Consider the following 15753-nt stretch of genomic DNA (forward strand, 5'->3'; position numbering starts at 1 on the left):
GATAATTTGGTTGTCTATGTCTCTATGACTTAAGCCTACTGCTCTATCCTAGTGCTGAGCATAGTAACTAGCCATAGTAAGCTTTCAGTTCATCTTTGTTGAATGAGTAATAATGAACCATGACTTCAAAGTTATCAAATTGATCTCTTCCCATAGTGTTTCTTTTAAGATCATAGGCATTGAAGTTAAAATTCTTGCTTTCCACTTATTTAGTATAGTAGTACTTAATCTTGGAAAGCCAGTTTCCACATCCATAAAATGAGGCTTAAAAACACCACCTCCCAAGGTAAAGATTAAATGAAATAAAGTGCTAGCTGAGTAATTAGAACATTTTAAGTAAAAAATGGTAGCTTATGTTGCTCTCATTAACTCTGAGGCATTATAAGAAAAGGTAAAAAATGAGCAATGGCAGAATCTTTGAGTAATTTTGTAGTGTAATTTCTCAAGGTGATTGTTTTGAAAGACAGTATTCCTTTGGATCTTTGTTTTGTGTAATTGTTTAAAGTCAGTTTCTTTACCTTGTAAATGCAAATAGGTTATGTTGTTTATATTGTTGATTCTTACCCCAACCATATGCAATTTCTCATAAAATATATGCTAAATCACATTTCTATATTTTTGTTTATTTAAAAAACCCATTAGTACTAAAAGAATTTTTTTTTTTTGTTTCTAGAGAGAGAGAGTGTGAGTGAGGGAGAGGGTCAGAGGGACACACAGAGAGAATCTTGAGCATGTTCCATGCTCAGCTTGGAGCTTGATGCAGGGCTCGATCTCACAACCCTGGGATCATGACCTGAGCTGAAATCAAGAGTTGGACGTTCAACCAACTGAGCCACCCTGGCGCCCCCCTAAAGAATTACTTTTTTCTTTTTTTTAAACTCTAAGGATTTTTAAAGTTTATTCCTGAGAGAGAGTGTGCAAGTGCAGGAGGGGCAGAGAGAAAGGAGAGAGAATCCCAAGCAGGCTCTGCACCATCAGTGTGGAGCCCAACATGGGGCTTAAATTCATGAACTGTGAGATGACTTGAGTCATAAGAGTAGAACCCTTAACTGACTGAGCTGCTCAGGCACCCCCAAGAATTACTTTTAATGAGGAAAGTTTTGAAGTGCATAAAGTAGATAGGTTGGGAGGTAGAGTGGCAGCAGGTGAAAGAATATTGGAATAGGACAGAATATGATAATGATATTATCATTATCCTGTGGCTAATGATGTGGCTTATCCTCACCAGACATCAGCAGTCTTCTCAAATCCATTTGATTGAATCAGTAGGCTTATATGAAAGATAGAAAATAAACAAGATTGCTTAGAGGATTTCACAGAAACAGTACTAATACCTCATAATAAAAATTAATACATAAAATTGCGTAGCTGATAAATGTAGCTTTACTCCGTTTTTGCTGAGCTGTGCTTATTTATGTACCAAGTATTTTGAAAGCTTTGAGTTCCCAGAGTTTGGAGATAATCTTTTAGATGTTATTATATGCCGATACCTGAGCAGTGAAAGCAGATCTCTACAAGGAGAGATTTTTAAATCACTCTTGGGTATTTAGCTTAAAGAAATTCTGGATCCTATATTAGTCTGAATTGTTAAAATTCTTTCTATATATAAAAAATAGCAAACACAAGCATCTTCATGGATGAAGTTATCCAGTCTTGTGATTTCCATCCCACTAAATTTGGTAAAATGCTATTAAAAAATTGAGAGGAATGTAGATTACAATATTTGATTATTCACTGGTGCATTCTAATTTATTATAAATTAAATATGGTTATAAATGTCCAAATTAGTAATATTTCTGATAACCACCACTCATTGGATATAATGTAAAGCCAAACTATATTGTATTTCTTTCTTTCTTTGAAAAAGAAGTTGATGTATTAGTATAAATAGGTTCCAGGAGGCTCTAATAATAGTTTTAGCTAAACTTTAACACCCATCAGCCCTGACCCAGAGAGAGGAGAAAGTCGTGCTTGGAGACTTGAAACATTATAGTTGGTGGAGAGCCTTCCCTTACTCATTTTTTGAAAGAGCATTATTTTCAAGTCTAGATTTATATACCATGTACGTAGAAGCTTGGATAGGAAATATTGAACTTCACATAACATGTAGTTTTGTTATCAGCCTGATACATTCTTAGTTTCAGATACACCACCTCCACCACCACCTGTGGAAGAACCAGTCTTTGATGAATCCCCCCCTCCACCTCCTCCTCCAGAAGATTATGAAGAGGAAGAAGCAGCTGTGGTTGAGTATAGTGATCCTTATGCTGAAGAAGACCCACCGTGGGCTCCAAGGTCTTACTTGGAAAAGGGTAAGTTTCAGAGGGATATCTAGAGGGATGGGAAGAAACCTCTACATAGAAATGGAATTTACTGGTACTGAAGAGAATCTTACTTTCTACTGATAGGTAAAGTTTTGCTTGTAATAATCTGTGCAACGTTCTTATTAATTTAGTTTACAAGGCTCATGATTTTTGAAAGCCACACTAGTAAAATTCTGTGACTATTTGATTTTATATTGTTTATTTATTGTTCTTACTGAACATGCTTTTTTATGAGTGGTTTCTTCAGTAAGACAAAAATTTTAAAAATAGGGCTTTAGTGGAATGCCTCAGGAAGAGGATAGTTTTTCTAAATTATTCGTTATTCCTACCCCCATGCTTTGAAGCACTCTTTCGTGGTATCTTCTATCAGATATTTTAGTTTAAGCATCTCCATATGAAACTTTCTTCCAAACAATAATGATTTCTTAGTTTCTTTGCAAAGTAGTATTTGGCATTTCTTTTAGTAAAAAGTTCCTCTAAACATATTAGGTAATAGTGACATGACACTTCTGGGACACAGACTTCCAAATCTCACCAAGATTTATTAGCTCAGAAAAAATGTGTGCTATCTTGAAATTTTCTGTTAAGGAAATCAAAGCTACTGACTCACTGGTTTTAAAAACTGACCACATTAGAATCACCTGGGGAGCTGACATTAACAAATAATGGACTTCCAATTTGGCCAAGATAAAGCAACAGTAATCAGATTTACCTACCCTCCTAAAACAAGAATGAATCCAGAAAAAAAAAAAAAGACAAAAAATAATGATTTTCAGACATTGGATAATAGGCAGTGGTAGACTATGAGAAGGAACTCAAACAAGGTAAACCTTTGATTGTCCTAGCTTGCTTTACTTGGGGAAGTTTCTGGGTCATAGTGCAAGGAGGTGGAACCCATACAGAACCTGGAGATCTCACTGCATAGACAAGATAGAGATCAGAGTCTTAGGAGGCCACAGAGAAAAAGTAGTTACACAAAGACAGAGGACAGAGCCCTGGAGATCTGCAGAAGGGTCCCCTTAAGATTTTGGGATTGAATATTGATCTGTGCATGTGTGTGAAGAAACTACCCGAGATTGGAGAAAGAACAACCAAAAAGAAGTATGCAAAAAAATCATTCAAAATAACAAGCTTGGGAACAGTTCATGCTCCTGAACCAGCCAGAATAGACCATGTAATACACAAGGCATAGAGAAGAGGCCTCAAAACTCTGTCCTCTCGGTGATGGGTCCAAATTAGCCCTAGACTAAAGGTTGCTGTGGATTGCCCCAATAAATGCTTGAATGCAGACCTTGAAAGCAATCCAACTGACTTCAGGTAACTTAATTGATCTCCAGAACAAAATCCAACATTGTTCAAAAAAGCAAAAAAATCCAGTGCACCAAAAAGTAAGATTCACAGTGTCAGCATCCAATCAAAAATTACAAAATATATATAAAAAAAAAAGGGGGGGGGGCGGGAAAATGTAAGTCGTAACTAAAAAGTCAGTCAATAGAAACAAACCTAAAATGACTGAGCTGGAGGAATTAACAAAGGATGTTATATAGCTATTACAAAAAATATTACAAATGCCACATATGTCCAAGAAAGTAAAAGAAAACAGAAACATGAGATAGAAGTAGAATATCTTTACAAAAAGAGAGAAACCCATATAGAATTTCTTAGAGATGAAAAATCACAGTATCTGAGGTACTTCAGAAGAAAAAATCAGCAACTTTGATGATATGACAATAGAAACTATCCAAAATGAGACATGGAGAAAAACCAAAAACAGAGCAACAGATATGTGGGACAGTATGAAATAATCTTCATTTGCAGATATGATCTTATGTGTAGAAAATCCCCAAGGCAATCTACAAAAAAAGCTGGTATAACTAAAAGGCAAGCTTATTAGCAAGATTATAGGCTACAAAGTCAATGTGAAAAGTTAATTGGATTTTTATGTACTAGCAACACATACTTGGAGATTGAGATTTACAAAACTGTACCTTTTGTAGTAACATCAAAAATATGAAATACTTAAGGATAACTTTAATAAAATATATGTAAGACCTATATAATGAAAACTATAAAACATGAAAAGAAATTAATAAGGGCCTTAAATAAATTGAGAGATACATTATGTTCTTTGATCATTATTGTTTAAAGACTGGCTTTCCCCAAATTGAGCTGCAAATTTAATGCAATTCCAATAAAAATTCCACCAGCCATTCTTATGGAAATTGACAAGGGGATTCTGATAGTTACATAGAAATGCAAGAGATCTAGTAGAATCAAAACTGTTGTTTTTTTTTAAGACTAATGTTGGAAGATTTAAACTAAGGCTATAGTATTCAGGACAGTGTGGTGCTGATGTTAAGTATAGAAATATAAATCAATAGAATATAGATCCACATATATTGTTTGACAAAGGTGCCAAGGTAATTCAGTGGAAAAGGATAGTGTTTTCAACAAATATGCTCTAACAGTTGAATATCCATCACCTGTGGAGCTTACAATAACAAATAGCAGACTTCCACTGCTGGCCAAGGTAGAGCAACAGTAATCAGATTTGCCCTACCTAAAAGGAATAAATCCAGGAAAAATTTTATGTATGGTAAAGTAAAGGTACAAAGCTAATGTTCATGTACTTTCTACCCTTACTTTACACAAAAATTCACTTGAAATGTATTATAGACCTAATGTAAAACCTAAACTATACAACTTCTGGAGAAAAATACAGGAGAAAATCTTTGTGTCCTGGGATTAGGAAAAAAAAAAATGTATAGAGTGTATAAAAACATGAAGCTTAAAAGAAAAAATTGACAGACTGAGTTTCATTAAACTTTTCTTCTTCAAAGACACTAAAGAAAATGACAAGGCAAGCATAGATTAGGAAGAATTTTCGCTAAATTACTCAGTAAGGAGGCAGACAACTTGAGAAAAAAAAATTTGAACACACTTCACCAGTTAGGTCCATGAATTGCAAATAAGCACATGAGAAGATGCTTAACATTATTAGTCACTAGGGACATGCAAATTAAAGCTACAGTGAACCAAACTAAATACCGCTACACACCCTCTACAATGGCTGCAGTTAGAAACACTGGCAATACCAAGTGTTGGAGAAAGTGTGGTGAAACTGTAGCTCTTAAGCACTTAAGCACTCTTAAGAGTGCAGCATGTTTCAGCTACTTTGAGAAACAGTTGGCAGTTTATGAAGTTAGACATACACCTGCAAGCTGGTCTGTCAGTTCCTTCCTATTTACTTAAGAGGAGTGAAGATCTATGTTCACACAAAGACTTGAACTCAGATGTTCATAACTGCTTTATTCGTAATAGCTAAAACCTAGAAACAACCCATATATTTTTCAACTAGTGAATGGATAAACTACTTGTGAGATATCCATCCATTCACTGGAATACTGTTCAGCAATGAAAAGAAACAGACTTACTGATACAAGCAACAACATGGATGGATTTCACACAATTATACTAATGAGAGAATCTAGACACTAAAGACTCATATACTTCATGATTCCATTTAAATGAAATCTGGATCAGTAGTTTCCATGGTGAGGAAAATTACATAGGAGCAAAAGGAAACCTTGGGGTGATGGGCATGTTCTATATGATTGTGGTGGTGGTTATATATTTGTCATATATACAAGTGCATATATTTGGCAAAACTTATTTGTTGTATTTTGTGTCTGAATTAAACCTTAATAAAGCTGTTTTTAAGAAAAACAAATGAGCCCAAGGCACTACACTAGGGTGTGGCTTTGGGCATTGACATTTTACAAACTCCCTACCTAATTTTAACACTGTCCTAGTTAAGGGATGACAGTTTTCAGCTCTGAAGAACCAGCTCAGTTATTCCTTGAGAACGGCCAATGAAAGATTTTGGTTTCTAAAAATGTACTCCTCGGTGAACGTGTAAAACTCTGGAGAAATTTTAAGAGAGGAAAATTAGTTGTTTTCAGTCCAAGTAACCCTTTAAAGTTTAAAAGAATATGCCTGAATTGTCCCAAAGATATTTTTCAAAGTTTGATTTAGCTGATAATTTCAGATCTTTTAAAACATGAAAATCAGTTAAGCTCTTTCTTACTCTTTCTGGCAAAACAAAAATAACCAACCATGCTTAGCTTGTGGTTGCTTTTTTTGTTTGAGTGTGCATCAATGTTAAGGCTACTGTCTAATGACTCATTTTGTTGTCTTAGACCTTAGGGCCTGGTTCTCAACCCTGCCAGCATTTTAGAGTCATCTAGGCAGCATTTAATATGTCTGCACCTCCAGACCTATGAAATCAGAATCCATGGGCACAGAACCCAGGCATCAGAATTTTTTAGAGTTCTTCCAGGGTCGAGAACCACTGTCATAGGAGGTGGTTTATCTTAACCCTTGATTACTGCCCTTACCTGCCAAATGGAGATAATGTGTATATGTAAGTATCTTGATTTAACTTGGGTAAAGAACAGATGTTTTCTTTATTTTTTTTTAAGGTTTATTTGTTTTTAGAGAGAGAGGGAGCATGTGCATGTGTGCAAGCAGGGGATGGGCAGAGAGAGGGAGAGAGAATCCCAGGCAGGCTTCCCCCCTCTCAGCACAGAGCTCAAAACGGGGCTCAATCCCACGACCCTCAGGAAATCATGACCTGAGCTGAAATCAAGAGTCAAACTTTGACTGAGGCACCCAGATGCCCTAAGAACAGATATTTTCATGTATTTATTATGTGCCTGACATAAAGCAAGACTTATTACATTAGTAAGGCAGTTAATCTCCCCATTTTGCAAACTAGGAAATTGAGGTTCAAAAATTATTTATATAACAGAAAATGTTAGTGTTTCAGAAAAGACAGTATATCATAATAGCTATAAATGATAATAAAAGAAGCTAACATTTATATAGATAATGGTTACTTATAAACAAAGTCCTAGGCTACATATTGTATGTGCATTGTTTCATTTAATATGACAATATTACGTTGTTTTGAGGTGTTAGCACTATTGTAATTCCTATTATACATTTGAGTAAAAAGAAGCTTAGGAAAGTTAAGTATGTTCTGTAAATTTGTAAGTGCTAGAGCTGGGATTTGAACTAGGTGGTATAAACCTAGAGCCCTCATTCATTCATTCATTCATTCATTCATTCATTGATTTGAGAGAGAGAGAGTGGGGGAGAAGGGCAGAAGGAAAATCTTAAGCAGGCTCCATGCTGAGCATGACCTCAGCCAAAATCAAAGAGTCAGAAATCAGGAGTGCCTAGGTAGCTTAGTTGGTTGAGCATCTGGCTCTTGATTTTGGCGTAGGTCATGATCTTACAGTTTTGTGAGTTTAAGCCCCACGTCGGGCTCTGCACTGACAGTGTGGAACCTGCTTTGGATTCTCCCTCTCTCTCTGCCCCTCCCCTGCTCACACTTTCTAAATAAATGAACTTAAAAAAAAAAATAAAAGAGTTTGACACCCAACCGACTGAGCCACCAGGTGCTCCGAGAGCCTACATTCTTAACCACTGTCCTTAGCTTGATCTCAAACCTGGGATTGAGTTTTAGCTATACTATTTAATAGTGTTAAATTCTTCCTGGCAAACTTCAACCTGTTTGTCAATGTCCTATTTTCTATTCTTTCCTTCTACCAAGCCATCTGTTCTTGTGTTCTTGTAACTTCTTGTTAGAAGTATAAACAGTGTATGGTAATTTATCAGATAATATTTCTGTCCTCACAAGACTATGACAGTCCCTTGTCTTGTTCATCTTTGTATCTCTAGAAATTAGCACGGATGCTCCATTAACAATTGTCAAAAAGTGAATAGTGCCATTAATTCTATCTGGGCATTCCAGAAGGCTGCTCAGAGAACATGGCTTTGTGGTGTGTCTCAGGCAAAGAAGAAAGATAGAAAGGGCCATCCAGGCAGAGGGAATCCTCTTGAGTGAAAGGGCGAGGTGGTTTGGGATATGGTGAGTAGTGTCACATGCAGCATGGGTGGGTGGCACGGAGAGGGTGGGGCAGGAGTGTAGGAAGAGAAGTACGTTGTAATTAGTGGTGGGAAGCCTTGAAATACCACCAGCCTGAGGTGTTTGCATTTTTTTTCTTTTAAAAAAATGTAATGGTGGAGGGAAATTGTGTAAGATTTTTAAGCAGATTAATAACTTCCCATGAAAGTTATATTTTAACTTTTTTTGAAAAAAAGATAATCTGAGATAAGAAAACCAGGAATTTATACCTCCCTAAGCAACAGATTAGGGCGAGGCAGTGGTGCTGAAAATCTTGTTTACATAAATAAGTAGATGCAAATGGAAGTATTTTTATGTAGCACTGTCACTCATTTTTTAAACTCCTTCAGAGTTTATGTACCAAAAATCACATAATGTTGTCTTTAAAAATTATGTTTGTGATCATGTGTCAGCTGATAACTCCAGTATAGTATTTTTTAAATTTTGTTAAAAGCAAAGGAAGGGGAACAACTTGCAAGCAGGTTGGGTTAATCAGTGGAGTAATTCCTTTTTAATACCACACCAGATTCTTGAATTGTCCTTTTGGTACCCAGAGCTGTTTTGTACTTTAAGGTGGTCCACAACTGTACTTCTGTGAAGTAGGAGAAAGATAAATAGGAAATGAGAATTTTTATGACTGATGTCTGGTTGAAGGTATCATTTCTAGCAGATCAGATTTAGGAAGCAGTTTTTTTTTTAAATTCTAGTATAGTTGACATACAGTATTATATTAGCTTTAGGTGTAAGGAAGCAGTATGCTTTGAGAATCTAGAAAGTATCTCTATAAAATTATCTGTCACTCATACTGTTTAGAAAATCTTCAGGTACAGGGGCACCTGGGTGGCTCAGTCGGTTAAGCGTCCGACTTCAGCTCAGGTCACGATCTCGCGGTCCGTGAGTTCGAGCCCCGCGTCGGGCTCTGGGCTGATCGCTCAGAGCCTGAGCCTGCTGCCGATTCTGTGTCTCCCTCTCTCGCTGCCCCTCCCCCGTTCATGCTCTGTCTCTGTCTGTCCCAAAAATAAATAAACGTTAAAAAAAAAAATTTAGAAAATCTTCAGGTACAGCCAGCGATATGTGTTTGTGTGTGTGTGTGTGTGTGTTTAATGTTTATTTTTGAAGGAAAGAGGGACAGAGCACAAGCAAGGGAGGGGCAGAGAGAGAGAGGAAGACACAGAATCCAAAATGGGCTCCAGGCTCTGAACTGTCAGCGCAGAGCCTGACACGGGGCTCAAACTCACAAACCACGAGATCATGACCTGAGCTGAAGTTGGTTGCTTCACTGACTGAACCACCCAGGCACCCCAGTGATATGTGTATTTCTAAAGACTGCTGCCCTAAGTAGGGCAGTGACTGTCATGATGGAGAAAAGTATTTGGATTTGAGAGACATAGGAGGTAGAATTAACAGGACTTGGGGGATATTCTCCTGCTAATTACTTGCAGTGGGTTTGCATTTCCAGAAGCATCAAGAATGTTATCAACTCAAAAAAACCACAAAAAACAAAAACAAAAAACTAACAAAACCTAGGTTGACGAAGTACTAAGTACTCTACATATCTTACATTCTCTTACATTTAGTTAAACTTCTGTTGCATTTGTGTTTAGGTGTTTGGTTATATTTTGAGAAATCTACACTATAAACTCTTCCTAGACTGGGGCGCCTGGGTGACTCAGGCATGAGTCCGAGCAGTCTCTCTCTTTCTGCCCCTCCTTCTCTTTCTGCCCCTCTCTCTCTTTCTGCCCCTCCCCGCTCACCATTCTCTCTCTCTCAAAAAAATAAACTTTAAAAAAAAAAATTAGGTTCCTCTTAGAGTCCTCCAAAGTATTTTCTGGCATCTGTAATAGATTACTATAATGGCAAATATTCAGAGATTAAGAAAGCCATTTAAATTTTACTAAAGCAGCCCAGAAACAAAAATTAACTAGGGTAAGTTGCATTACATCCTAAGTCCCTGTTGTAGTTTTGTTTTTGTATGTGAAGATTAAGGTTGTATGAAAAACTAATAGTCAGTATATACTTATCAGAATGATGGCCAGATGGAGACTGGAGTTCTGAGTGGTATAATGAAGATGCAGAGGATCTTTTTATAAAAAAGATAAATCTTTACATGGAATTGAGCAAGTTACAGGGTATCCCAATTTAACTCTAACTTACTGAATTTCCTACAAGTTATATGTGTGAACAATGGGAATCTACTATATATATTCTTTCAAAACACATGCTGCCTTATGCCAATATAAGTTCTAGGGAGTTTGAGAAAGGAGAAGTAAATCTGCTATTCCCTTATTCTCTCTCAATTTCTCACTTGCCTTTTATGGTGCATGTCACTGCACTAGTATAATTCTCATGTTTAAAGATTTACACAATATGGTGCTTCAATACAAGCTCAACTGAAGTAGCAGCCATCTTTCCCGATTCTGGGATTGTGCATCTTTCTTCAATGAGGTATTTGTCCATAGGCTCTTGAAGGTAAGTTTGACTAAATGTGATTTTTTTTTTCTTTTCTTTTCTTTCTTTCTTTCTCTTTTTTTTTTTTTTTTTTGCCATTTATGCTGTTTTGAACCTAACCTCTCCAAGATGGGATTCCACTGTATATAAACTGGGTATTAGGAAACAAATTTTTTAGTCTGTGTTTAGAAAGTTACTGTTTGAAGTGCTGCAGAAGTTGGGAAAGGATGGATATTATTCATTTATTTGTCTTTCTAGGAATATTATTCTTTTCACATCCTATTTTTTTTCCCTCTAGTTGTGGCAATTTATGATTATACAAAAGACAAGGAAGATGAGCTGTCCTTTCAGGAAGGAGCCATTATTTATGTCATCAAGAAGAATGACGATGGTTGGTATGAGGGAGTTATGAATGGAGTGACTGGGCTCTTTCCCGGGAATTATGTTGAGTCTATCATGCATTATTCTGAGTAAAGCTCAGCAGGGCTATGCTTCCCTGAATAGTCAGGTCTTCCCAGATTATCAAAAGGCCCTGGGGCTTCCCCTCCAGTGAAATGAAGGAAAGATACAAATGACACAAACTACTTATGTTTTTTTGGTTTATTCCCCAGTATTAAAAAAGCAAGCTGAATCTGAACAAATGGGTCTTTCTGCCATTATTTGTACTATGCTGACCTGTTTGGATTAAAATAAAGTGACCATTTCTAAATATATCAGAGGTATAATAGCATAACTCTGTAAAACAAATCAGGTTAAGACTGATTCAGAAAAAATCTGGGATTTTTCTCAGGAATACTGTACACCCTTGGGATTTCTCCTCCTGCAGAATCTGTGGCATTGGATGCTCTTCAGTGCCTGTGCTAAAGGGTCAGCCTTGTGGTCTCGCGCCGTACCCGCACCCCACACTTTCTTCCACTTGTATGAGGAGAAGTGAACTAGTATTTAAATACCATACTTAACCATTTTTATAATTGTTTCGATGACTTATTTCCTCTTAACACTGTAAATTCTGCATTCTCTCAGCACTTTGAGTGCACCAGATGAGTTAACGCTGCTGACTTGCATCCCTTCATGTTTTTCAGTTTGTAGATTGAGGATGATGAAATGAGTCCCCAAACATTCTGAGGGTGGTTAACAATCGCTGGCTTGATTTTAATGTGCTGCTGCTGCATGAGACTGCATTGCCACTAATGGCTTGTGTACCCAGATGTGTGAAGTGTGGTAGCCTGGATCGTATACTGAAGTAGGCGCGTGAAGCTAGATGTGAGGTCCTGAGGTTCTGAAGAGATTGAACTGTAGAAACGTTCTGCTCAATAGGCATCCTAAACCCTTGCCTTAGGCATTCTTTCCAGGAGTAGAATCTTGGAGGTCAGACCAGTTATTTCTTTACTTCTTTCACTATTTAGAAAAAATTCTTTTTTGGAAAATAGCAGCTACCTTCAAGTCTCTTAACAGTCACTGGGAACAAAAGTCTTGCTACCGTCCTCTCTGTTGTTAATGGCCAGTGTTAGCTGCTGCTGAGTAGTTTACTCAATTCTAGGAAAGGGAAATACTCTCCCAGTTTTGTGTGACTGGCTTTAGTAGCTTCTGTTGGTGAGAATTTGAACCTTGTACCTCAGACTAAGAATCGTGGGATAAGAGGTGTAAGGCCAAATACTTATCTAATTACATTGCTAAAAATTAATGTAATGTTGAGAGAAACAATAACAAGTATTTCTTTCTGTCTGTACAAATTATAGCTTCAAATGCAGTGGAGTTTGTAAGGCAGGTGGATTTACTCATCTTCTTTAATCAGTATAAAAAATAGTGGAAACGTCCAGGAGGGCTTGCTGCTCAGCAGGTGGAAGCTGTGGCGATGACCCAGCTCACAGACCCAACAGTGCTGTGGGTTTGTCCCAGTCCCAGGGACTTGGCCAGAAGAGCCTTTTGCCAGGTCATTTTCTGGTGCTGAGTGAAAGGGGAGAGGCAATAGCTGCATTTACTTCAAGTGAAGGCCTTTAACAGGATAGTAGAGGTCGAGAAATTTGAAAAATGAACAAGTGCGCACTAGTGTGTGAGGGAATTCGGTGTAAGCAAAAGTTAATATTCTGCTTACAAATCTGAGCACAGAACTTCATCCCCATTTAACTGAGACCCAGATATAGAGTTCCCTTATCAAGACTTCTCGTTTTAAAGTTGTAGGGGTTTTCCTCCCACACACTGCAGGTTAGCTGTTTGCTTTTAGATTTCTTCAACACTTTGAATTTAGTGTTCATTAACTTGCCTCTGCTCCATGCTTTTGTTAGGTCATCTTGACATTCTTTACTCCCTGTTTTCCTTCAAAGTAATGGCCCTGAAGTGTCGTCTGAGCCTTCGGTTTCATTATGGACCTGGATAGATTAAACTTTTCTTAGTGTTGGTGTATAACTAGGAAACCTGTTTTGAAATTAGATGTTCCAGTTTTTACTTAAATAGCTTTGTGCTGAGAAAGCTTAGTGGATTTTTAAGGCAAGGAGGTATTTTGAAATCCAGTATAGTTCTCACAGCTCACACCTACAGAAGCAGAGAAGATAATTGTGCAAAACAGTTGGTGGTAGTCCGCTTGCCTGTTGGACCCCTTCTGGATTGTGGGGTGCAGAAGACACTGATGAAGTCCTTCATACTGAAGACCTGCAGCAGAGGGGGATCCATGGGTCAGCTTTTTCTTTATTATTTAGAACTAATCTGTGTGATTGTTTTAAAAAAACCTGTTGGATTTTCGGCATATTTTAAATTTTTGTACAGTTTTGAATTCTCTATATTGTCTTGGAAGGATGCTATGTAATGATGATAGGCCAGGCCTACACTAATTGGAGACTTTTAATGTATGTAATATTTCATAGATTGCATGCTATTAATAGTCTGTGAAGGTAGTATTTCTTGATTTATCGTTAAGTTTCCCCCATTTATCTTTTTATAAACTACAAGATGGTAGTAGGAGTTCCAAATGAATACAGAAATCTTACAGGATACATAATATTGTGGCAAAGATGATCCAAGTCTAAAATCTGACTAGTAAGCAACCATTCTGACAGGATAGAGGGAATCTAATGGGAGAGGGGATTTTTTTCCTCAAGTGCTTTTTTTTTTCCATTAAAAAAAAAAAGTGACTTAAGCACCCCACCCCCCGCCCGTTGCTTTTGGTACTACTATTTAAAAGGCCATGGGGAAATTAATGAAAATACACTTTCTTGTTGACCTTATGACCAGGGCAATAAATTTAAAAACCAAAATCTAGCCCCAAGAGATTCAGCCTGTATTGGGAGTAAATAGGAGTCTTTTGAGATGTCTTGATCAATATTTTCCATTCTTTTGGCTAGTTGCCTTCTATCTCCCTCAGGGGCACCTGCTGTTCCCATCTTAGGGTTGGCAAGGGCCTGCTACTTTTGCTGTATTCCTAAAAGTCACTAGGTGGGACATTCTTATCCCTCCCTTTCTTTCCCCCTCCTGCTGCTGTTTATTACCCAGAGAGAAGGTTTTGTGCATCTTTACAGTGATGTCTGTGATGCAGGTGTGCTCCTTAGCTGTCTTATGTTGATTACTGATGATTACTTAAAAGATTTTTCTGCTGGAGAGGCATCAAAATGATGGTAGTTTGCTTTTATCCTTTTGTGTTCATTTTCTTTTAGCAGGTACCTTTCTGCATTAAGAACTGTTCCTTTATTTTTATTACCTTTTCTCCTTGGTGGAGAGAGCATGACATGTTCTGAAGGCCACCTTGCCCTCTGAAAAGGGTTTGATGGAGGAATTGGCAGGTGACTGCCAAGTCTTCAAAAAGAAGGGATCTGAATCACTTCCCATCTGTTCACTTCTGAACGTCTTTGGCCAGGAACTCCTGACTGGTGTGAAGGTGATGATTTCCCTCACATGATTTACTTAGGATCATAGAATTTTAGAGCTAGAGGATAAAAAATTTTAGTTCATTTTACATTTTAACTGAGGAGGTTAGACGTTTCGTTTCAGATAATAGCTAGTTAACAGTGGTAGAGTTCCTGACTCAACGCCTGGTACTCTTTCCGCAACTGTCTTAATTGAATGTGCTATGTTTCTTTAAAAACTGAGTTCTACTTGATGTCTTCAGGAAGATACTTGAAAAGATATGCTGTTTCGATAAATACCATCAGTATTCAAATTGTTTAAAGGAGTGTACTAAGTGCAACCTTAATTAGTGAAAATAATCATTTTAACCCTCTACTACACTCAGTACTATGTAGCAAAAATAGGTTCTATTATTTCAACACTGGCAGGAGCACAGCAAAAAGCCTTATTGAGAGAGCCTTATAAGTCAGTTCTTAAATGGAGGCATTGTGCTCATAACCTGAAGTTTACTTTATGCTGATCTTTGTTCCTATTTCTTAAGAATTTCATAATTCTTAAAATTGACAATAGGGCCTAGCTATGTATAAATGATCCTTGCTAAATATCTTGAGGTTTTTTTGTAAAAAACACAAAAAGCTTATTTTCACATTAAAATGGTAATGTCTTTTGCAACTTCAGAATTCTATGGAAAAGCAGTTTTTCATACTTTGTGTCCATGCATCTTTCTTCTTAAAATGGTTTACAAAAAAGAATGTAAACACTTGTGATCTGGCCAGTTGTATTTTTAAGCTCCTGCAGAGAAGGTTGGTGTTCTGAGTTGAGTAGAAATCATGCAGGAAAACTTGAGGGAGCAGTCTGTTGCCAGTAATGTTTTTTGTGTGTGCCATTAAGCCACCTCCAGATGAGTGGGGGAACATTGACTTCTTAATTTCAAAAATTGTATTTGAAATTGTTGCTGTGTACTAAGAACTTGACCTAAATAAAATTCTACAAAGTAAGTCCAGATGTCTTGTGAATGTATTTATGCAAGTAACCAAAGAGGTTAAGTACTAAGGTGAGTAAGCTGAAGTGTATCCTTCCGTGTTGCTCTAAACTGTTTTCTGATCACTTGCCCCCAAATACAATTCTATTAATATAAAAAGAGGAGTTTTTTTTTTTTTGCCTTGGTTTGGC

At 37.2% G+C, this 15753-nt stretch overlaps 2 protein-coding genes across 52 annotated transcripts in view; one reads left to right on the plus strand and one right to left on the minus strand.

Annotated features, from left to right (window-relative positions):
- Positions 1–15578, plus strand: part of ABI2 (abl interactor 2) — a 121079-nt gene extending 105501 nt beyond the window's left edge. For 42 of the 50 annotated variants that reach the window (XM_053215640.1, XM_053215612.1, XM_053215620.1 and 39 more), the window contains 2 exons: positions 2139–2312; positions 11042–15578. In XM_053215640.1, coding sequence (XP_053071615.1) covers positions 2139–2312; positions 11042–11217 — 350 coding nt within the window. In that variant the 3' untranslated portion in view covers positions 11218–15578. The remainder of the gene's footprint in view (positions 1–2138; positions 2313–11041) is intronic. The other 8 variants (XM_053215613.1, XM_053215624.1, XM_027052914.2 and 5 more) reach the window with 2 other exon arrangements.
- The window catches only part of RAPH1 (Ras association (RalGDS/AF-6) and pleckstrin homology domains 1), a 153861-nt gene that overhangs the window by 34231 nt on the left and 103877 nt on the right, over positions 1–15753 (minus strand). The window contains exon 17 of one of the 2 annotated variants that reach the window (XM_053215609.1): positions 11326–13392. The exons of the other annotated variant lie outside the window; for it this stretch is intronic. Coding sequence (XP_053071584.1) covers positions 13380–13392 — 13 coding nt within the window. The 3' untranslated portion in view covers positions 11326–13379. Of the gene's footprint in view, positions 1–11325; positions 13393–15753 lie in introns of those variants that run through there. 2 annotated transcript variants of the gene reach the window in all.

The sequence above is a fragment of the Acinonyx jubatus genome, chromosome C1 (assembly GCF_027475565.1).
Source record: "Acinonyx jubatus isolate Ajub_Pintada_27869175 chromosome C1, VMU_Ajub_asm_v1.0, whole genome shotgun sequence".
In the NCBI taxonomy this organism is placed as follows: Eukaryota; Metazoa; Chordata; class Mammalia; order Carnivora; family Felidae; genus Acinonyx; species Acinonyx jubatus.